The 25,190-nt window shown below is 33.9% G+C and overlaps 2 protein-coding genes across 5 annotated transcripts in view; one reads left to right on the top strand and one right to left on the bottom strand.

Annotated features, from left to right (window-relative positions):
- Window positions 1-25,190, top strand: part of Rundc3b (RUN domain containing 3B) — a 94,437-nt gene that overhangs the window by 66,266 nt on the left and 2,981 nt on the right. For 2 of the 4 annotated variants that reach the window (XM_048339950.1, XM_048339951.1), the window contains exons 8-10: window positions 1,835-1,992; window positions 16,632-16,778; window positions 24,089-24,210. In XM_048339950.1, the coding sequence (XP_048195907.1) occupies window positions 1,835-1,992; window positions 16,632-16,778; window positions 24,089-24,210 (427 nt within the window). The remainder of the gene's footprint in view (window positions 1-1,834; window positions 1,993-16,631; window positions 16,779-24,088; window positions 24,211-25,190) is intronic. The other 2 variants (XM_048339952.1, XM_048339954.1) reach the window with 2 other exon arrangements.
- The window catches only part of Slc25a40 (solute carrier family 25 member 40), a 45,392-nt gene continuing 31,547 nt past the window's right edge, over window positions 11,346-25,190 (bottom strand). The window contains exon 13 of the transcript XR_007210080.1: window positions 11,346-11,396. The gene's annotated coding sequence lies outside the window, so the exon portion shown is untranslated. The remainder of the gene's footprint in view (window positions 11,397-25,190) is intronic.

A 25,190-nucleotide genomic window follows, 5' to 3' on the forward strand; every position in this document is an offset into this window, starting at 1 on the left:
CCCTTAGCTAAACTTCCCAAGAGAAAGGAGGGAAATCCAAGTAAATAAAATTAGAAATGAAGGGAGGAGGTGGTACTCATGGGGAATCATTCTGAAAATTATATGCCAATATATTAGCAAAACGACAAACAATATAAACATTTCTGTATACCTCATGACTTACCAAATTGAACCAAGAGGATGTTTAAACACCTAAATAAATCAATACCAAGCAGTGAGGTTGAACTAATGGTAAACAGTTTTTTGACACATAAAAATCCAGGAAAACATGGGTTCACTACTAAATAAATCACAGACCTTTAAATTGGAATTAATATTAGTGCTTCTCAAACTTTTTTATAAATAGGAAGGGAACTCTGGTTTCTCTTCAGATCATATAAATCTTTCATCTTTACTTTTCCAAATTTATCCTTTGAAGCTGATATTAGTGTGCTACCAAAACGTGGTAAGGTAGGACATAAGGATATACTTGATAAATAGATATGTGAAAATCCTCAGTAAAATACTTATAAATTGGACCTGAAGTAGTAACAAATCAGACTGATAGGATTGTATGATATTAAAAATATCATATACTGTGATCAAATTAGTTAGGTTCCATTCCAGGGATATAAGTTATGCAGTATGTTCAATTTCCATCACCAAAAACAGCTAAAAATGTCATAATCACAAAACATGAAAAAGATATTTGATATTTAAAATAATTTCCTGAATTCAAAGACTTATGCTTAAAATTTTTGAATGGAAATTCAATAAACTCTGTCAGAAAACAAATAAGAGAAACTGAAGCTGGGCTTATAACTACAATTCTAGCTACTCAGTAGATTGAGATCTGATGGTCACAATTTAAAGCTAGCACAGGTTGAAAAGTCCTCCATGTTCAACCTCCACTTAACCAGCAAAATGTTTTAGGGTATGGCCAAAATGATTAGGGTATGGCCACATGGTAGAGAGTTGAACAAGAGCTCTAAGCCCTCAGTTCATGGCCTGGGACTACAGAGAGGGAAAGAAAAAGGGAGTAGAAGGGGGAGAGGAAGAGAGGAGAAGGAAGGAGGGTGATGAAGGTGGGGGGGGGGAGGGAGAAGAAGGGGTAGGATGGAAGGAAGCCTGAATTCTAGATACAGTATTGAGACTAAGTAGAACTATATATCCATCTGGGTCTGTAAAGTTTTATAAAAAGGTAAATTAAATGATCAGAGACAGAAGGCTCAGGGTCTCATATTTATTAGGTGTTTTTCCAATAGTGGCTACTAATTAGATATTACATATAATATGCCAGGAAGTTTTAAACAGTTTACCTAGATTGGTTCATTTAATCTTCCTAACTAGGTACTTACATTGTTCCAATTTTTTTAAGTGATGAAGTACAAAGAGGTTTAGTAACTTGCCTAAAAACTTACATTCCAGGTTTACTGCTTAGAATGTGACACTAGACAGTTGATAAGTCTGCAGGTCTCACAAAGTCAGTACATTGCCTTCCATCCATACCTTAATGATGAAATGTTAATATCCACATGCTTTTGAAAAATAAGCATAGAGTAGAAACTTTTGCATTGATCATTTCTGTAATTTAGCCTGTGTTTTGAGTCTAGAAGGTATATATTTATTACTACTGTGGAGCTTAAAAAGTAATAATGCTTCAACTGAGTTTTGCTATAAACTACAAATACATTTTCTCAAACTTTAGCAACTAATTCTCCCCAAGACTTGGGACTTTGAAATTATTTTGTAACAATATAACTAGAAGGTAACTTAAGCTATTCTGTATTTAATTTTGAAGATATCTATTAGAATTCTTGTAGTCACTGTTATTTCCATGGTATTATATTTCCAGGGTTATCTTGAAGAACTCTTACGACTTCGAGAAAACCAACTGTCTGAATCTGTCTCCCAGAATAAAATACTACTTCAAAGGATTGAAGATTCTGATCTAGCCCATAAATTAGAGAAAGAACAATTAGAATATATAATTGTGGAGCTTCAAGATCAGCTGTAAGTGAATCTTTTAGAAAAAATTTGGTATTATGTAAACATTACAACCAAGTGTTGTTGCTATAGTATTCAAAGTCTTAGAATTCTGGTTGACTTTATTAAATCTCTTAACTGTTCTTTATAAAGTTTAATTTTGTTTTTCTTATTTCAGAAGTAATTCATGTTTGTTATAGCCAGGTGCCAGTGGCTCATGCATGTAAGTCTAGATACTCAGGAGGCTGAGATCCAAAGGACTGTGGTTCACTACCACCCTGGACAGAAAAGTCTGCAAGACTCCATCTCCAAAATAATCCAGGTTGGAGATGGCTCAAGTGCTAGAGTACCAACTGTGCAAGCATCAGGTCTTGAGTTCAAGCCCTGATACTTTGAGACTAAAAAAAAAATCCAGAAGATGAATTTTTAAATACAATTCTTATTAAGGAATAAAAATAATATTGTGTAGGAATTTATATCCTGGGGAGAAGAGTAATGTTCATATATTGTTTGAGTCGTATTTTTCTAATGTAAGAGCTTGTCATGTGGCACCTCTGTCATTGAGGTCAGGTGGACATTCCATAGCTCCTCACATCTGCTAAGCTGGGAGAAAAACACCAATAGCCAAACAGTAGGTTTCTGGTTATTTATGAGTAAAAGATTAAGGAGAAAATTTTGTTTTTCTTTTGTAAGTAATGTTTCCAGTTTAAGTGTTTTTAGCATTAAAATTAACAAGAAAAATCAGTCTCAGTGACTGGTATGATAGTACATGCTTGTAATCTCAAATCTCAGAAGACAGAGGTAAAAGGCTAAATCCCAAAACACTTTGAGCTATATAGTCAGAACCCATTTCAAAAAAGCACACAGTTGACCAGGTTTCAAGTGGTTCACATTTGTAATCCTAGCTAGTCAGGAAGCTAAGACGTCAAAGGTTGAGGATAGGAACCAACCTGAGCAGAAAAAGTCATCAAGGCTTTATCTCTAATTTACTAACACAATCTCAGATTAGAAGCATGAGTCAAATGGTGGCACACCTGCATTAAGTAAGTAGGTTGAGCAAAAGCATAAGGTCCCAAGTTCAAGCCCTAGTACCAACACACACACACACACACATGTGCATCCCACATCAGCCATACCTGGTGGTTTATATCAGTAATCCCAGAGGAAATAAGAGTAGGGACACCACAGGCAAAAGACAATAAATCCTAACAGAAAAACCAACAAAAGAAAAAAAGTTATAAAAAAGACTAGGAGTGACATCTGGGGCATAGCTCAAGTGACAAAGTACTTACCAACTGCAAGGCCCTGAGTTTAATCTTCATTATTGAACCTCAAAATTCAGTTTCTGTTTTTATCAAAAAGACATTTTCATTTGAATAATCAGATTTATGTAGATTAATTTATTTAATTTTGCTAAAGTAACAGGCTCAGACTTTTTAAATTGAGAAAATGATGGACCCAATTTACAGTTTTTCATACTTCTATGATAACACAGTGTCATTGATACTCAGGAACTTTATAGTTCTTTTTAATGTTTTTAGAACATTAAAACAATATTAAAAGAACAGAAAATAGAAAACATGACTATTGATAAAAACTAGAATATTGCCTTGAGTTAAATGTTAAAGGTTTATATAATATGAATGTGATCTCTATGTTGGTAAAAATGGCCTCACAAAATCCATTCCTATTAAAGGATACTGAGTAGGAGAATAAGATAAAATGATTTATTAATGTTAAAAACTCACTACTTTATGAAGATTAGCTTTAGCAGAATAATGTACTTTCAGCTGCAAGGAGAACAAACATTTTCTCCATGTATCACTCAGATCTTTTACTAGCACTTACGAAAGTTTGCAATCAAAGGTTGGCATTGGAATTCCTCTTTTTCATCCTGAGAAGATAAAAGCATCTCCGACAAAATTAAAATGTTAAATAAATCAATAAAAAGATCAGAAAAAGAATTTAAGAAGGTCAATGACAAAATCAGAGAAACAATATTAAGGTGTACAGTTTAGAGCATTTAATGTTTTCTATATTGTGTTGCCTATATTTTCCTGCTAACAAATCCAGTGTCACTCACCTGGCTCTTTGTATATTTCTTAATAGTTTCATATATTGTGAATTATTGTTAATCTTAGATGTGTCTTAAAACTCAAAATCTGAACATTTTATAGTTTTTGTATCAGTACTAAAATTATGGAATAAGCTCAAGATCTGTTGCAATCAAGGCTGTCTTAAGGTAATAATTCTAATTTGCCTCTTATAGGTCAGTTATAATTAATGTTTTGTTGCCTCTGCCTCTTCATCTATGAGTTAGAGATAATATTCACCTATTTTTCATTAATTGTTAAATGATTTCAGGTATAATGTGTAAAGGAAAGACAACACTCAAAGAATGTCTATTCCTCTGATTTAGCTTATAGACACATAGCATCTCCTTAATCATTGAAGTCGCAAACTGAAGTGGAAAATTCAAAGTGAGCTGAGCACAAGCAACTCTCACCTATAGTCTCAGCTATACCAGAGGCTGAGATTTGAGAATCAAAGTTTGAAGTCATCCCAGGCAGACAAATTTGTAAGACTCTTGTCTCCAATTAACCAGCAAAAAGTTGGAAGTGCTACTCAAGGAGTGCTAGCTATGAGCAAGAGCAATAGGCTCTTGTACTGGTACAAAACCAAAAAAAAGTTTGACACTAGTAGCTCACACTTATAGTTCAGCTATCCAGGAGGCTCAGATATGAGACCCCAAGTTCAAAGCCAGCGCAAATAGGGAACTATGTGACTCTTACCACCAATCAACTTTTGAAATATAGAAAAAAGCTGAAAGTTGAGCTTTGGATCAAGTGATAGAGTGCTAACCATAAACATAAAAGCTCAGGGACAGTGCCCCCCCCCCCCAAAATGAAGGGAGAGAGGGAAAGGAAATGAAGGAAGGAGGGAGGGAGGCAGTAAGGCAGGGAGGCAAGAAGGAAGGGAAGAAGGAAGGAGAAAAATTGTAAGTGTTTACTTTCTAGTATTATTGAAAAAGTGATGTACAGAGGGATTACAGTCACATAAGTCAGGTAATGAGTACATTTCTTTTTGAACACTGTTAGCTCTTCCCTTGTTTTCTCTCAGTTTATCCCTCACGACCTCCCCCCCCCCACACCCAATTGTATAGTTCATTTTCAACATAGTGTCTGGTGGGTATCACTGCTGCATTTTTTGTGCCCCACTTTCTTTCCTCCCTCAAAATAATCTTACTTACAAAAGCTACAGAAAACAAAAAGAGTGAAAAAAAAGAAAAACAAAAGGTGAAATAAACAACCTCTTGCTTCCATTTGTTGGAGTTCATTTCTATAAACATCATTTCATGTGATGATATGAACATAGCTATTAAACTTTGTGATCCTCTCCTAAGAATATTCTCCGTTGGTTTCACTATGTGAATGTCTAGAGACCTACATAATTTATCATGACCAAGAGTATTTTTTTGTCTTTTACCATGCAGTTTGTTTACTTGTAGATTTATAGGCACATTCTAGTTATGACAAATGAGAGAAATCTTGCAACCTATAATAACTTAGATCCGGCTTACTTCACTTAATATAATTTTTTCCAGTTCTTTCCATTTCATTACAAATGGCACAATATTATTCTTTCTGATGGAAGAGTAGACTTTCATTGTGTTTGCATACAACATTTTTTTTATCAATTCCATATCTTGTCTATGGTTAAGAATGGTACACTGAACATTGATGTACTGGAAGCTTTAATATGGCCTTGTGATCAATTGTATAAATGCCCAAACATGGAATTTCTGGGTCATAGGGAAGCTCTATGTTTAGTGTTTTGAGGAAACTCTAATATGCTTTCCAGAGTGGTTGAACATGTTTACATTCCCACCAACAATGTAGTAGAGTTCCCTTTTTGCCACATCCCCACTAGTATCTATTATTGTTACTTTTCTTGATAATGGCCATTCTAACTGGGCATTCTAACTGGGTAGAATCTCAATGTTTTGATTTGCATTTCTTTTATGGATAGAGATATTGAACATTTCCTCATGGGTCTGTCGATTATTCTTACTTTTTCAGAGAAGTCTCTCTTTAAGTCTTTAGCCCATTTACTAATTGAGTTTTGATTCTTTTAGGGTTCATTTGGGGGGGTTAATTGTTTGATCTTTAAGTATATTTTAGATATAAGGCTGTTGTGTGATATATAGCTAGAAAATATCTTTTCCCATTCTGTGGGTTTTCTGTTTATCTTGCTTGCTAGGTCCTTTAGCATGCAGAAACTCTTCAGTTTGATGCAATCCCATTTATTTAGTATTTCTATGATTTGTTGTGATTGTCAGATTATAAAATGTTTTCATTTATACTCATGTTTATTGTGGTAATTCATGGGAAAACTTTATTTTTAAATTCAATTCTGTTCAATAAATATTTAAATGTGTGCTTTGTGTTGGGATCACATGTGGCTGAGTATACAACTAACATGATCTCTTCTCACAAGGCACTAGTAAGATAGACATCATCAATCACTTGGTTATTTGATGAGTACCATGTATAAGAAGGAGGCTTTATCAGCATCCATACATTCAGATATTATCATTCTCATGGTTCTTTAAAGAATATCCTATATAAGAACAAATATTTGTTAGCATCCAAAATTTTAAACCTCATATAAATTATTTGGTGTTCAAATTATTCTGTAAGACACACACTACAAATCTCAGGACTGGAAAGACACAGAACAGTGTACAAAATACTTTCAACACTAGTGAAGTATCATCCAACTAATGTTTTTCTTTTAGTCATTTTGAAGATTTAACAATAGTAGCATGTTCTGTAACATATTTTAATGAGGAAACTCATGAGTTAATTAGTAGAAGTAAAGAAGCATTCATTGTTAAAAACAGGCCAGTGTGAGAGTTAACAAAATTGTTCGGAATGGTTAATGGTAAAGTAGTGATAGTATGATTTCTTAGTCTACAGGTCGTAGTTGGTAAGGTTATGTCATCCTGATTTACAAGTCTATGATGAATAGTATTTGATGTCATCATGGTGTACATAAAATAGATTATAACACTTCTTAATCATTGGCCGTGTATATATTTTAGTGAGTAAGAATTGTTATTGAAGCTCAAAGCTATAATCATGTCAATACTTATGATATGATACATTGTCCATATTAGGAAAAAAAATTAAGAAAATGCAGCCAGAAGAGAAAAGGTCCAGCATCAGCTACATAAATCATGTCACATTGTGCTTTCTTGGGTGTTAAAGAAATCAGTAGGGTACTCAATTTTAAAAGGGTATTAGTTTGATTGTGGATATTTCATTGCCTTTAGCTATATCCCATTAAATTTGCATATTCTACAGAGCAAATGTTTATATATTTGAGTCAGAGGCTTAGTAATAGATGGGACTGATACTTCACTGAAAAGTGACATTAGAAAAATGACTCACTTTTGTCATCTTTAATATTTATCTTGAATTGAAGACAAAAGAAGCTTCCATAAATTACAGCTTACATAAAAAGACATACATTGCTATTAATATACAAGTATCTCATAGATCTATTTTAGTTCTTTAGGTTTTAACTGACCTTTATGAGTGATATAAGCATATTCTGGGAAGATGATATAGTAGAAACTCACCAGAATCTGTCTATGCAGTTGAATCGACAGAACAAGTCTAATGTAATATTTTGGAATTCTACAGATCTATTGAAGGCTTGCAGCTTTCAGGAGAACATATAGATGTAAATAGCAGTTAATTTTCACTCTTAGCACAGCAGCAGCTACCTATACCCTAGTTCTAGTCCTGTGGTAGGCAACTGTGCTGGGCTGGAGTCCCTATGCATACATCTTCTGGTGGACAAAAACCATCCTGCCCTCCAGATATTAGGGAACTGCTGATATCACTGCTTATATCTTCTGACCACATAGATACAGACAGAAGCATGGGATTGGGGAAGATTGCTCTAGCACTATTCTATAGTAGTAGACTCTCTCCTTCTGGTTGAAGTGGCTTCTGTAGAGTTTAAAGATCTAGCATCTCTTTTTCTTTTTTAGTTTTTCTCTTTCCTACCTTTAGAAATCAGACATGAAAGGCTACAACATTTGTGGCAGGTACAGTGACATATGGCTATAGTTCTAGCACTCAGGAGGCTATGACAGGAGAATTTTAAGCTCCAGGTCAGCCTAAGCTATATAGTGACACTCTGCTCCAAGAACAAACTAATGAGTAAGCAACAACAAAAAGAGTAGAATATTCAAAAACAAGCATATATGGGAAAAATTAGTATTCTGTTTATACTCAGAAAGCCTTTGCGTTAGAGAAGACCTTAAATTTATACCTAAGACTGATCAATCATACAAAGACATCCTATGGCAATAATAATAATAATAATAAAAAATAGTAATAATTTAACAAAAAAATAGAAAACTGGGAAGAGGAGAGAATCTGGTTTTTAGAGTTATCACATTATTAATCAAATATACAATTTTCAAAAAAATTAGTAGGTACACAAAGAAACAAGAAATATAAATCATAAATCAATACACACTTTCTGGAAAAGACCTAATGTCCACAAGGCAAGACTCAAATTTTATAAGATGTTCAAGAAATTACAAGATGATGTGGAGAAAGTTAAGAGAATAACGTGTGGACCAAATCAAAATAGTAATTAAGAAAACTTAAAAAGAAATAAAAAAGCATTAGTAGAGCAGACACATGCAATAGCTAAAACAAAAAATTTAACTGGGGAATGAAAGGCAGATTTGAGCAGCAAAAGAAAGTTTCACAGAACTTGGAGATAGGCAGTGAAAATGATCAAATCTAAGAAACAAAAAAAAAATGTTGAAGAAGACGCCTAAGGCACATGTGGAACCATATGAAATACACAAGATTATTGTGGGATTACAGAAAGAAAGAGACTGAGACCCTAATTGAAAAAATAACTGCTGGCAACTTACAAAATTTGATGAGAAACATTTTTTTTTTTTTGGCCAGTCCTGTGCCTTGGACTCAGGGCCTGAGCACCATCCCTGGCCTCTTCTTGCTCAAGGCTAGCACTCTGCCACTTGAGCCACAGCGCCCCCTCTGGCCGTTTTCCATGTATGTGGTGCTGGGGAATCGAACTGAGAGCTTCATGTGTAGGAGGCAAGCACTCTTGCCACTAGGCCATACTCCCAGCCCCGAGAAACATTTTTATAACCACCCAAAAAGCTCAGTAAGTTTGTCTAGGTGGGATAAACTCAAGACTCATAGTAAGACACATTGCAATCAAACTTTTGAAAAAGACTAAGAGAATTAGAAAGCAACAGAAACAATTTGTCATAAATAATTCTCAATATTATTACCAGATTTCACTGGAGAATGGAAGGTAATAAATTTAAAGAACTCAAATTTAAAACCTGTCAAAACCTAAATCTTATATCTAGAAAACTGATCTTCAAAAAAAAAAAAAGAAAAGAAAAGAAAAAGTGGATTAGACGAGGTATGTGGCTTAACAGATACTGTGCACTTGCCTAGCAAACATGAGGCCCTGGATCCAGTCTGAAGTACTAGAGAGAAAGAGACAGGGATGAGAGAGACAGTGGCAGTCAGGTAGACATTAAGCAGTTCTCAGATAAATAAAAACTGAGGGAGTTTATAATCACTATACATAACCTGGACAAAGGAGTCCTGCAAGGTAAAATGAAAATGTCACTGGACAAAAAAATTCACTAGAAACTTTATAGAGAAATAAATATCTAGTTAAAGGAAAATTATGGGTTGCTATAAAACTGAAATTATTTTGGCAATAGGTTGTAACTTTAGTTTTTATGTTTACATGGCTTCAGAGACTAACTCCACTATTTGAGAGAGAGGTAGTAGGATCATGAGGTAAGACCAGCTTGGGCCCTATTTCCAAAAAAGGGTAAAAAAGGATATGGCTCAACTGATAAGAGAATTTTCCTAGCAAGCATGAGGCCCTAGGTCCAATCCTCAACACAGATAAATATGGATGTACATAACACATATGAACATACATACATACATATAATACATTTTAAAAAAACAGTATAAAAGCCACTATTATTATGTCTTTGATTTATAATGCTATGTTTTAATGTCTTCTACATAATTTAATATACTTAATCATCAGTTTTTATGATTACTTTACATTTTAAGTTTTGGGGGCATGAAGTGTATGAAGATACAGTTTTATAACACTGATAACAAGAAGGGTAAGAATAGAACTCAGCATAATTTTGTATATTGAAATTAAGATTATATAAACACAATTTAGAGCTGGGTGCCAGTTGCCTTCATTTGTGATCCTTGTTACCCAGGATTAGATTTGAAGATTGAGGTTATAAAGCCAGCCTGGGAAGACAAGACAAGAGACTCATATTTCCATTTAACCAGCAAAAACCCCAAAGTAGCAGTGTGGCTCAAGTAGCAGAGTACCATCCTTGAGCAAAAAAGCTAAAAGCATGAGATCCTGCATTCAAGCCCCAGTGAACACAAAAATAAATAAATAAACATACAAAGGAAAATTATATTACTATAAACATTGTATGTTAAATGTAATATCTGCGTGCCACAAACATAGTTATGCATAGTGCTCAGAAATGAGAAAAATTTAAATATCACATTAAAAATCTTGAAGATACACAAGTAAGCAATAATTCAGGAAATTAGGTTCTCAAAAATCTATAGACATAGAATAAATATCAAAATGACAGAAGTAAGCCTCTCTTTATCAGTCATGAAGTCAAATACATTAAATTCTCCAATCAAAGACTGGAGGCACAGGTAAAACCATATGATCCATACAATTTTGATGTCTATGACAAACTGTACATTGGATCCAGTGATGCAAATAGATCAGAAAAGATACTACTTGTAAATAACAGCCAAGACAGCACATGTAGTAACACAAATATCAGGAAAAAATAAGTATTACAGGTGAATTAAAAGTTATGAGACAGGATATTATAGTTAATAAAAAATTAATGGATTAAAAAGATATACCAGCAATAAACATTGTTTTGCATCTAATAGTAGACATTAAAAATACATACTTTTGATATCAAAAGTTAAACATTTTAGGTTTAAAAAAACTATGAAATAGCCAGTCACTGGTGACTCATACCTGTAATCCTAGCTACTCAGAAGGCTGAGATCTGAGAATGCAGTTTGAAGCCAGCCTGAGCTGAAACATCCCCATGAGACTCTTATCTCCAATAAACCATTAAAAAAAAAAAACCGGAAGTGGTGATGTGGCTCAAGTGGTAGAGCATTAGTTGGGTCAGGAAAGTCCATGAGACTCTTAGATCCAATTTAACACCAAAAAGCTGGAAGTGGAGCCGTAGCTCAAAATGGTAGAGCCAAACAGCACATAGACCCTAAGTTCAAGCCCCACGACTGACAAAATACACACACACACACAAACTATGAAGCAACAAATAACAGAACTGAAGGGAGAAATAGACATCGCTAAAATAATAGCTGAAGACTTCATTATCCTCTCAGCAATTGATAGAATAACCAGATGAAAATAGGGAAATAGAGAACTTAAGCAGCATGATAAACCAATTAGATCTAAAGGATATGCAGAACCCTTTATTCAGCAAATATATTCTCAAAGGTATGTGGAACAATTCTCAAGATACAGAAAAGCACAATTAAACTTACTAAAATTTTAAACTTCCTATGAAGTATCTTCTCTAGATGATAGATAAAGTATAATATATCCATACAATGGGAAATTATTTAGCTTTAAGAGGAAGTTCTGAAGTATGCTACAACATAAATAAAATTTGAGATTAATGATGCTAAGTGAAATAAGTCAGTCACATAAAGAAGATGTAATTCAACTTATATGAGACACCTAAAGTAGTAAAAATCGTGAAGACAGAAAGAAGAATAGCAGTTTTCAGGGACTGAAAGAGTGTAATAATAATTTGTGTCATCTCAGTTTTACAAGATGAAAAGAACTAATGGTAATGTTTTCGTATCATTTAAGTGGACTGTACACTTAAAAGTTAAGATAATTGAGCACAAGTGGTACATGCCTGGAATTCTAACTGTTCAGGAGGCTGCAGTCTGAAGATTGCAATGGTTATTTGAAGCTAGCATTGGCAGAAACTCCTGAGAGACTTGAATCTCCAATTCACCAGAAAGCCAGAAGTGGCCCTGTGGCTCAAGTGGTAGTGCAGTAGTGTTGAGTACAAAAGCTAGTGACAACGTTCAAGCCCTGAGCTCAAGCCTCAAGACTGACAGAGACACACACAAAAATTGCCAAGATGACCCATGTTATGTGTAGTTCACTATAATATTTTTTAAATTAAAGTTAGAGGCAAAGCATAGTAACCCACACCTGTAACTTCATATCCTTGGGAGGTTGAGATCAGGAATATTGCAGGTCAAGGTCAGCCTCTACCCAGGAGACCATAGATCGGAAGACAGTCTAAGGCTAGACTCCAGCAAAAATTAGAGCCTTATGTGGAAGTTAAACTGAAAAAGGCTAGGGGAATGGCTCCAGGGGAAGAGTGCCTGCTAAGCAAGGAAGCCAAGCAAGGATGAAACACTGAGTTCAGACCCTATCGCTGCCTTTCCAATTTTTTAAAATTAGCATTAGCAGTTAAATCCTAAATTATTGTTTCAATTTTTAATGATGTTATTAGGTGTGTACATTTCATCACTTTTGTTTTATCTATTTCTTTACTTTTCACAACTGATTTTAAAGTTGTTCCTTCATTCTCACATATGTTGGTACACATCTCTAAAAGGAAAATTCCTCACCTAATCACATCTGATAAAAGTAGAAACATTTTATTTCATTATGAAACTCCTTTATAACCAGATTTCTCCAGAATCTCAAAAATATCAGTTGGTTTTTCTTGAATCGGGATTGAAAATCATACATATCGTTATATCGTCTGAACCTCTTAATTCAGAGATAATTTTTCCCATTGTTTTTTTCTGTGATTGTCTGTTTAGACCTTTCCTGTAGCTGTCCAGAATTCTGAAATCTTCCAATCTTCCACTGTAATCTGACTTGTTCATCTCTATTATGTTGTCCCATATATTCACCACTAGTAGTTATTGAACACTTGAAATGTCTAAATTGTAGTCTAAATTGAGATGTGCTATTTAAAATACAAACCAGATAGTATAAGTTAAAGTAAGAAAGCCCACTGATAACTTTTTATATTGAGTACATGTAAAATAATATTTTGGACATACTTGGTTAAATAAGTACATTTTTACAATTAATTTTACCTGCTTTCTCATGTGATTACATATATAAGCCCCAATATATAATCTTTCTATTCTAAGTCACCTATCTTTATTATCATCATCTTTTTTTAAGAAGTTGTAAAATTCATTTATTTATTTACTTACTTTTAGTATAAGAAAATTATTTGAAAGAGCAAGTTTTCTATTTATTTATTTATGTTTTTTTTCAAATTTTTATTATCAAACTGATGTACAGAAAGGTTTTTAGGGAGATTATCAAGCCCCTGTAGGCCTGTAGGATCAGAATCTGGAGCGTTTTTTTTTTTTTACAAGATCCCTGGGGAATCAAGTGACTCATTAAAGGTTGAGAACTGCTTCTCCGTGCTCCATGTTCTGGAAAGTAAATCCTCTTAACTCTGAATTAGTGATTCTCAATTCTGGTTAATGTTAGTTTTACTTAGGGAGACTTAAAATTTTATTTTCTAATGAAGATACCTGCCAGACTGAGCCTCATCGCCACAGACGTTGCTTTAATTGGTGATAGGTGTGACCCAGGTAAGTGTGCGGTTAAAAAGTACACTAGTTGTCTCACTGGTAATGATTCTAAGAGTGAACAGTGGATTCAGGAGGTAACAACTTGATTTCACTTTTGTGAAAATTCACATCATTAGCCCTTAATTTGCTGTTCAGAGTCTTATTACCTGCAGTAATTGACTGACTAGTATTTATGAAATGATGATATTTAATTGATACTTCTTCTACATTTAGAGATAAGATTATGTAAAATAACTTCCCATAATCACTTAGGGCTATTTGGTAACTATCTGGAAATAATATTCTTGCAGAATACTAATTTTCAGAGAATGATGTTAATGTTCTAATTATTTCTAATTGTTACCAATGAAATGAAAATTCTTGGTTTTTCTTTTATTTTTTTTTAAGAAGTAATGTAGACAGTTGATAAGATGTGTGGGAAGGGTGAATCTTGAAGGCAAATAAAACAGGTTTCTGCCCGTGATCCTGGCTACTCAGGAAGCTGATATCTGAGGACCATGGCTCAAAGCCAGGATCTCAAAGCCAGCTCTGGCAGGAAATTCAGTAAGAATCTTAACTCCAGTTAACCACCAAAAAGCCAAATGTAGAGCTGTGGGTCAAGAAGTGGAATACTAGCTTTGAACACAAAAGCTCAGAGACAGTGCTCAGGCCCTGAGTTAAAAAAAAAAACAACAATAAGGAAAAAAACATAGGAACGTTAAGTATTCCAGTAAAAAACAGGAAACTGCATGGTGGCTTGTCATCACTCAAACATGGAAAGCAAGTATTGTGTATTTCGCTGCTAGAGTATGTGATATGGACAGTGTCAATAGGAATAAAATTGTTTATGCCACTCTTAGAATACATGTACAGTTTCCAGTGCCATATCAGATTTCTATTAGAGATGGCAATAATAATATCAGATTTTCTGGATTTTTAAAGGCAAATGAGAAAATCTTGAAGATATCAAAGTCTATGAAACAACTGATATCTAAGTGATTTGATGTATGTGTACATATATAGAGCAACAAAAGCATGTATACTCTACAGGTGGCACAGGAATAATGGTCCACAGAAAATATCACTCTGAAGCTGATATTTAAACAGGATTTGTTAGTAGTTCTGTAGGTGATCACAAAAGAAGAAAAGAGGTACAAAGTTATGGGTAAAGAGAAGAGCACAAAGAGAAACACCAGTGCAGAGCCTTACCTGATTAAAAGAAGTAGGGGAAAGTATTCTATAAACTGTGCACATTATTAAAGCAGAAGGATCAGTACATTCTTTATGATGCATCATATTCATGTAAGTAATAAGTTGTCACAGATTGAGTTTCAGCAAATTTATGCACAATGTGATCATGGAATACTACTTTAAACAGAGATGGTAAATAAATGAATTTGTTTCTCTTTTTTAAAAAATGTGATATTTTCCTCCTGAAAACATACAAAGAATGCACAAGGAAAAACTGTTGGTTAATATGGGGTCAGTGAACTTTTTTTTTTTTTTTTTGCCAGTCCTGGGCCTTGGACTCAGGGCCTGAGCACTGTCCCTGGCTTCCTTTTGCTCAAGGCTAGCACTCTGCCACTAGAGCCACAGCGCCACTTCTGGCCGTTTTCTGTATATGTGGTGCTGGGGAATCGAACCCAGGGCCTCATGTATACGAGGCAAGCTCTCTTGCCACTAGGCCATATCCCCAGCCCCTCAGTGAACTTTTTATCTGGGCTTGATTCACACTTTCTTTGTCTCCACCCCAGGAGTAGTTAGGATGGTAGCATTAGACATTGGTACCAGGCAAAAGGCTATGTTCTCATTGATTTGCCGGTCTTTTAGTGTTTAGTGTGAGACAAAACGAAGTAGATAATATTTCTTTATGGACATTGTGGAACATATTTTTTGACACCTGCAGGTACCATGTAAAATCAGAAATATTCCTCTGTAGTCTGTTGAGACTATTCTGTAGTATCATTCTTTGTAGAGGAAATATACTGGCTGTTCTTTTTAATATAGGACTGTGTTGCTAGCGCCTCACTTAGTCCTGTGTCTTACCATCCATCATAGGACTATTATCTGTGAAAGTTGGTGATAGGGACCCTTCATTTCTCTGCTTGTGGCTTGATAAAGGAAGGCCATGGAGTCCTGGTGTGGATGCATATTGCCTAGAAACTATTAAAGGCAGTTTAGAGGTAGAAAAGGACCTTTGCTTTGAAATTTAATCCATTTAATGTTAATAGTCTCATGACAATGATCATTTGATTCAAGTTAGTAAAAATTTGACACAAATCTAATTCTTTCACAAGTTATTATTCATATAAGCAGTTTTATAAAAATGAGAGAAAATCATGAATCGTTATGCCTTCATTCCAAAGCCAAGATACTTCAAGTTGATAAATTGTTCAGTTCAGTTGTCATTCATTCAGTTATTTTCATAAAGGCTTATTTATAGTCATTTCTGTCAAACATTTTAAGAATCTTATAGATTTTATTTTTTTTTGTTTTTCCATGGTCTTTCTTTTTAAAAAATTGTCTTTTATTTTGTTGCTTTTACAAGTTGTTTCTGAGTTTTGAAGCCAGAAAAATCTTCCACATAGAATCTTTCTTTTATATTGTAACTAGCATCCAATAGCCTGTATCTCTAAGATATCAGTATTGTTAGTTATGATGTAAATTGCTGCTGTCTTTGTACTTTTGTAATATCTGTGGAAAAGAAAGACTGAACTTCATTAGTACCAATTGGTTATAGCTAGCACAGAAAGAATGAAAAGTGCCTACTGCTTAGTGTCATAGTCCCAACAAGTCTCACAGACTATTAATGTACCATTTTTCCGTTTGGGGCCTTAAATGATACCATTAGGTTCCTCTGCCATTGTAGAACAGTGAAGATAAAAGCACTCACCATCTTAATATTCACAGGACTGTGCTAAAGAATAATGATTTAAGATCAAGACAAGAGTTAACTGCCCACCTCACCAACCAGTGGCCTTCCCCAGGAGCTCTGGATGTCAATGCTGTTGCCTTGGATACGTTGCTTTACCGAAAACACAATAAACAGTGGTATGAGTAAGTGTAATACTTTTTTTCCAACTAATTGCAAATTCACTTAGTTGTACCAACACATGTGGCTCTCCACTTTGGTGTATTAGTTTTTCTTCTGAATTTTTTTATTAGCTTAGAGAGAAGACAGACTTTGGGTCTACTTTGATAAAATTTCACTAAAAGTTAATTATTAGCACTTTGAAACCAAGGCATCCTGGGGAAGTAAAATATCTGAGAAATTTTTCTGCAATATTATTGAACCAGCTACTTTCTCCATCAGTTAAATTTTCAGCCAGTTCTTCAGTTTGCATCAATTATATCTATAAGTTTGTGTTTAGCCATCTATTCTTTAGTCCTAATTTTGATATTTTATTTGCCCAGAATTAATTTCCCTGCTTGTCAGAGACATAAAATACAATCTCCTGAAAGGAAACAAAGACATATATGTATATATGTATATCTAGATAGATATACATATATACACATATAGAGAGAGACAGATGTGTGTATAGAGATATATATTTGTTTTTGGATCTGAAAGAGTTCTTATTTTCAAAAGTCTGATTTTTTAGGAGATAAAGTTTAACCACTCTATCTATAGTCTAAGACCCTTTTCCTATTTCTTTATCCTAATATCTATAGTATTTTCCTCCCTTAGTTACAATCTCTTAATATTGACTGATTTATAAAATCTTAATCTTCATTTGAACCTCGTAAGTTCCATTACAGTTTTTTGCATCTTATCTTTTACATTTTACTCATTTGTTTTCACTGTATTTTTCTGTCATCAGTTAATTTTGTATTTGCCCTATATCCTTTCATTCCTTTTCCCATTTTTCTTTTCCTTTTCTTTCCCTCTTTTTTGTTTCCCTCTTCTTTAGTACCCTTGTTTTTAAATGTCACTGGTAGAGCTGTACACTTCTCTCTGTGCTTCTTAGAGTGCCTTACTAGAGAATGAGTTATGTTGTCTCTTGAGCATGGATCCATATGGATCCATATTTTTATGAGGCGAGCACTTTACCACTAGTTCATATTCCCAGCCCTGCGGATCCATATTATAATAACTCCTAACCTCAGTTACTTCAACGAGAATTTTGGCAGACTTATTTTCTACTTGCTTTTTTTTTCTTCCTTTCCAGCACTGAGTTTGAACTCAGTCTCATGCTTCTTTAGCTGGCACTCTACTACTTAAGGAGTTTGATCTTTTGTTGTTAAATACTTTTGGAGAAGTTAGTGCTTTTTCACTGATTATTAGAGAAATTTAGAGTTAAATAGATTGTTTGCAAGATAAATCAGTAGAAGCCTTACACTCTAATTTATTCTTCTTACTATGATTTAAGATGTTGACTTTGGATACTTCATAGTTTTAGATCTATTTCCTTCACATATCCTTATGAAAATTAGGCGTAACTAATGTATATCATATGTTGTTTATACTATTATGTCCTGGTAGAATAATATTCTTTTGTTTCTATGTGTGATTGAAAATTTTAATTTACAGAGATACTTGTACTACTTTTAACTGAGAAAAAGATTGTGACAATACTAATTCTTAGAAAATTAAAAGACCATGTCTTTTTAATTGCAGTATCCACAGTGTCATGTTAAAGTCATGAAGTATTTTAGCCTGAAGATGTATACTCTCAAGATACATACCCTTACTTGACTATAAAGTTACTTCCCTATTGAAGAGCCAATAAAGTCTTATAGGGACTATTTATTTCTAGTTTCTATGCCTCCTGGTAACTAGTACTACCTATATAAATCATTGTACCAGCCCTGATTTTATGTTTCATGACTCAGTTATTCCTTTAGGAAGGGACTGGCCCTTTCTTTCTGTCATCATCTTTAATCTGACTTGACCTTAGATGCTGGTATTGTTTCAGATGGTCCTGTTTCTAAACTGATATCCCTGAACAAAAGCGTACAACTGGCTGGTAAAAGAACAAAGATGACTGACCTACATTTAAAAGACAGTAGTAGGCCAGACTGGAGATATGGCTTACATGGTAACCGGCCAGCCAAGCAATCATGAGACCCTGTGTTCAAACTTGATACCAGCTCAAAATAAAAAATAAATTTCAAAATAGAGAATAAAGGTATTACACTATGGCAAATTATTATGTTGTTTGTTAAACATACTTTTAGGAAGAAAGGAATTTTAAAATAGTATAACTCTGCCTCTGTGTACATGCATGTACTTCTCTGTACATAGTTTGTATATGCATATATAAACATATCTCTGAATATAGTGTATATGTGTATACGTATACACTGTGTATATACAGAGAAGTGTACTGCGTATATTTATACATATATATGCACACACTATATACAGAAAAGCGTGTGTGTGTGTATTTTCTACCTGTCCATAACACATGTTTGGAGAAAATAAATGACATAGACTGCCCACATTATTATTTTTTAATATTTTTAAAATTTTTGATCAGTAGTAGGGCTTGAATTCAGGACCTGAGCTCTATCCCTGAGCTCTTTGCTCAAGGTTAGTGCTCTTCCACTTTTAGCCACATCACTTATGGTTTTCTGGTAGTTAACTGTAGATAAGAGTCTAATGGAATTTCCTGCCTGTGATGGTTTAAACAATAATTCTTAGAGCTCAGCCTACTGAGAAGCTAAGATTTTAGGCATGAGCCATAGTTCCTGAGTTCAGGCCAATTGCTTCATTTCTTTGGATTGGCTTATTTGAGTATGAATGGCACAATGTTTTGCTATTGAATCTAATAGATTTTAGTATATGCTAAATACCTATAACATATAACATAATTCCTAAAAGTTTGATTTATATGTCACAATAATAGCATTTATATTAACAATTTTTTCGGCAGTCATAATATATAATTCTTAAAATTTTGGGTTCTTAGTTTGAATGAGTTAAGGTACTAAAATTTTAAATGTGTTTTATTTAACAACCATCAATAACTATTGATTGAATTGATATGTCTGGTGGGTTACATTTAAATATAAGTGTGGTGTTACTAAGATAGGACATAGACTTAGCCTTTTAAAAATAACAGTAGGTATAACTACTTAAACATAATAAGTTATTTAAAGACATAGCTAGTGGTTTGCAATCCTAACCCACCCAACCAAGAGGCTAAGATCTGAGGATTGCAGTTCAAATCCAGCCTGGACAAGAAAGTCTGTGAGACTTTTATCTCCAATTAACCACCAAAAATTCACTAGTGAAGCTGTGGCTTAAATGGTAGAGTGCCAGCCTGGAGCAAAAAAGGTCAGGGATAATGCTCTGAGTTCAAACCTTAGCACCAGATAGATAGATAGATAGATAGATAGATAGATAGATAGATAGATAGAGATAACCACCTGCATATATGGATAGTTTGTTGTATAACAACAAAATTTCAGATGGGATCTCATTGGAAATCAGGTAAGATTGTACAAGTCAAACTTATTCCTTGTCCTAGTGAAAGCAACTAAATTTCTATTTTCCTCCCAGATGGTGGGTTTGTAGTTATCTTCAAGCAAGGGAGCTATATTTTAATATAATATGCTCAATGTCCTGTGAATAAGTAATTAATTAGAGGTTGAAATTTTTATTATCGCTTCAAAATATCTTCTAAATTTTATTTCCAATATTGTTTGGAAATTGATTACATAAAACTCTATAAACTCAAGGATGTTGCACTAACTTTCACAAATTAAAGATCAGAAGGTTCAAAATCACTTTGGATTTGCCAGTCTGATACTACAAAAGGAACTTATGTAGTCATACAGAAATTCAGATTTCCTTCCTGAAGTGGTTGTATACGTGGTAATTATATAAATGCGTGCTGTCACACTCTCAGTCTTACAGTATACAATTTCATAATTTTTCCTAATAGGTATTTTGTTGATTTGAATACATTTTGGCAGTACTGGGTACTGGTAGACAAGTTCCATACTACTTGTGACATGTTCCCAATCCTTTTTGCACTTAAAAAATTTGTTTCCCAAATAGGATCTTGTGCTTTTACCCATTGAACTTCCAATCATGATTCTTCTACCTCCACCTTCTCAGTAGTTGGAACAACAGGCTTATGACAATGACACATGCTCATCTTGTTTATTAGCTAGGGTCTTACTGATGTTTTGCCTCTGCTGGCCTTGAACCACTATTCTGTATCTACCTCCAAGTAACTGGGATAACAGGTGTTTACAGCCACACCTGACTGGTTTTCTTATTGTTGTTGTTTTGTTTAGTGGTTTGTTTGTTTTGAGACTGAGTCTCACTATACAGCCCAAGCTATCCTGGAATTCACTGTATAATGCAAGCTATTTGCCTCAAACTTTCCATCCTCTTGCCTCTGCCTCCCAAGTGCTGGGACTGCAGGTATGTACCACACATTTTGTTTGTAAAAATATCCATGTATAATTTTTATTAAAAATATTAATCTTCAAATAATGAAATATCACTGCTGAAAACCAAACTTAAGCCATCCACTTAAAAAGCAAAGTAAGCCTCTTACCTTTTGGACATAGAAAAATAATGTCCTCTCTTGCCCTCATTTGTTGTGAATAATAATTTTTAAAAGTTGGGTGTGTTCTAAGAACTCAAAATTCCCACTACAGAAATCTAAAAATCAAGTATGTCATTTACAATAGGGTTCATTATCTGTTCAATATCTCTGAGTAGTGAGGAAATCTAGCTGTTTGAAGAATTACTTTGACTAAACCCAGCAAAGTGAACACTTATTCATATTTATGTATACCATGTATAGTCATTTAGAAAGTGTTCATATTCACACACACATACACACACACACACACACACACTACACATGACATGGACTGTACTAAAGAAGAATTTTCATTAAAATTTTTGGAAAAAAACGGTGTAGAAAAGGAACATTTATAATAGTTCATTGGGTTCCTATGATCTGCTTTATTTTGTTGCTAAAAATTATAGTTTTAATGAAAATGAAGTACAATTTCAACTGATATAATTAGTTTAAATCATGTACTAAGTCTATCTCAGCAAATAGGCCCATTTTTTGAGAAAAGTTTCTAATAAGATAGGAAGCCAAGTCATTCTTCCTATACTAGGACAGTGATAAGCTAGTAATTAGGGATACAGAATTAGAGCCAGGGTACTAGGTTTAAATCTAATCTCTGTGTACCTTACTTTCTTCTGTTATAAAGTGAAACTAATAATTGCAAATTATTTGGATACTTGTGCAGATCAGAGAAGTTAATATACATATATAATGCAGGACTGGGATTGTACAAGTGTTTCCTAAATATTTTGTTTATGGGAGGTACTCAGGTTTGAGCTCAAGCCTTACATTTGTTAGCGAGGTATTCTACTCTTGCTTTTTACCTGGGCTATCCTAGACTCTAATCTTCATTTTTAGGCTTACTACCATAGCTGTGATGACAAGCCCATGCCACTTTTCTCTGTTTTAATTCTTTCTGTTGAGATGGGGCAAAGTGGGGAGGTTATCTTAAACTTTTTTTTTTTTGATTTTTGCCTGAACTGGTCTATAACTTCAATCTTTCTGATCTCAGCCTCCCTTGTAGCTAGAATAACAAACATCACAAGACAATATGCTATGAACTAACTGTACAACTCAGGGCGGGCTGGAGAGGGAATTGAGAGGAGGGAAAGTGGGAGAAAAGTGACGGAGGAGGTAACAAGTTTGATGAGAAATGTACTCACTGCCTTACATATGTAACTAACACCTCTGTGTATCACCTTGCCAATAAAAACAACATCAAAAACATGCAGCACCATACCTAGCTATTAATCATCTGGGCTCTTGCAGACTTTGTTTCCAGGCTAGTCATGAACCATGATCCTCCCAATATCCATCTCCCAATTTTAGGTCTGAGTAACATCACCTAGCATGGTTTTTGTTTTTATTGTATAACATGTTGCTCATGGAAGTGCTGTCTTCTTTATCAAGAGGTTTTTCTGTAATAGTAGAACTGTCTGCTGCTCAAAAATTATAATGACATACTCTCACCACTTGAAAAGTCATCATATTATAAAATATGAATAGTGAATTATAAACTAGTGGAGTTATTCCATCATCTCATTCATTCCTCACTTCCTAGAGAAATAAACTTGGTACCTGTTATTTGTGCCATCACTATGACATCTATAAAAAGTTTATCTTACTAAGACTGATGAAGAATAACTTTAAAAGACAATTGAAAAAACTAGTTTTGGTTTAAAATATCTATTGCAAATGCCTTTTTTATGTTTTTTGTTTTAATTGACTACTGTGCCTTTAATAAAAATATTTTTCTTTTGTCCTCATTTTGGAAAGAATCCTAACATAGCATCTGGAAATAGGTACTCAAGCCATATTTAATAATAGTTACCTTTGATAAATCTGTAGCTTTCCATTTATACCTGAATTTATCATCTAATTATAAATTAATTAGTATAATAGGAAAAGGGATGCAAAACAGCTCTTGCCATAACTTGACTATGATAAATTCTACAGCCTTTAACATGGTTGTGCAAATATCTTTATTGTATCCTGACTTGTAATTTTTTAGATAAATGCCCAAGAATAGTATTGCTGGATTATAAGGTAGTTTTGTGTTGAGTTTTCTAAGGAATTTCCAAACTTCCTTCCATAGTATTTGTACCAATTTACATCCCCACCATCAGTGTAATAGGGTTCCTTTCCCCCAGAATCCTTACCAGCATTTGTTTTTTGTCTTTTTGATGATGGCCATTCTTACTAGCGTGAGATGGAATGTTAAGGTCGTTGAGATCTGAGTTTCTTTATGGGAAGAAATGTTGAACATGTCTTCATAAATTATTGACCATGTTTACTTCTGAGAAGTCTTTATTTAGCACCTTTGCCTATTTGTTAATTGGATCATTGATTCTTTGAAAGTTTAGGGTTTTTTAACCTACATTTTTAAAATTTCTAAATTGTAAAAATTTATATTTTTTTGGTTTTGTTATTATGGGGTAGCTGTAAGTGATAATAAGACATTGAAGAATTCTGAAATACTTGAGACAGTTGGTCATTATTAAATTATGCTAAGTTTGTTTCTTCATTTGGAATAACGTGTAGATTCTATGGATTTTTTGTAAGTTGTAAATGACTCAATTAAAAGTTCCTACTTCCAGTCATCTGGGTCATTAGGAATTGATGTGAAGATTTTAATTTGTTTGATAAATGATTTTTCTCTTACCGTTGTCTAATGAGTAAAACCAGATATACCTCCAAAGCAGGTTGGGAGCAAGAGACATTTTGGGAGAAAAATAACCAGAAATTTAATTAATTATAACTCAGTCTTTAGAAATTATTTTTGAGAGGAGGAATAAAAGACTTAATATTATCCTTACTTTATAGGAAAAGTTATCAAAGTCTTGACCAGTTATCAGCAGATGTTAGCCTTTCTCAGACTTCGTTGGATCCAAGCCATTCGCAAGAAGGTGAAGGAAAACAAGACACATTAAATTTAATCAGTGAAGGTAAAACAAAAATCTGTTTTAAAGATATCTTCTTAGTGTTATCTATATTTTTGTTGCATAAATTTCCTGCAAATAATAATGACCTTTCTGTAAAGCATGCTAGAAACTAAGCTGCCTTTGTAATAAGAATTGGTCTTCCCTTGTTTCTTTTTCATATTTGTGTCTTAACTTTCCCAAAAGACTATGTCCCCTTCATTACCTCATTTCTTGCTTGCTTTTACTACTCCAATTGGCCTGTGTATCTCTTCACTTTACTATCATGACTTCTATCAAGTTGCTGAATGACTGCCAAATTTGTAAAGTCAGTTCTCTGTCTTCATTCTTCAGAAAAGTGTGTGTGTATTATACATATGTACATGTATGTGTATAAAAAAGAGTGTTATCCGGCAATAAATAAGAATGGCAACTGTAGAGAGTTTATAGTGCAATAAAAGAGATGCTTCAAAAACTTCAAAGAGTTTATTGGAAGGGAATACCAAAATCGAGAGACACAGGGTAAAAAAAGTCAAACAACTACAAACTCAGTACTTACAAACTGTTTGGTGAAAATGAACTGAACAACTGAACAACTCATGGTGGGGGAAGAGGAAGGGAGAGGGGGGCGGGGGGAATGAGGGACAAGGTAACAAACAGTACAAGAAATGTATCCAATGCCTAATGTATGAAACTGTAACCTCTCTGTAATTCAGTTTGATAATAAAAAATATATAAAAAAAGAGTTTGTAGTCTAATAAAAGAAAGACCCTCATAATTACCATACAGTGTAACAGGTAAGTACAATGAACTATGGGACATTTCAGAAGGGCTACTTGAAGTAATAAATAATATTCAGAAATGTCCAATATCTCTAGCTCAGCTTACTTTTCTGTTACAGTGTGACTAAAACATAACTTTTCTTTCTTCTTTGGAAACCTGATAATTTTCAAATACCTTAGCCTTTCATAGCTTCGGTTCTGCCACTTATAGCTAGTATTTGTCAA

This window comes from Perognathus longimembris, chromosome 2, assembly GCF_023159225.1.
Source record: "Perognathus longimembris pacificus isolate PPM17 chromosome 2, ASM2315922v1, whole genome shotgun sequence".
NCBI lineage: Eukaryota > Metazoa > Chordata > Mammalia > Rodentia > Heteromyidae > Perognathus > Perognathus longimembris.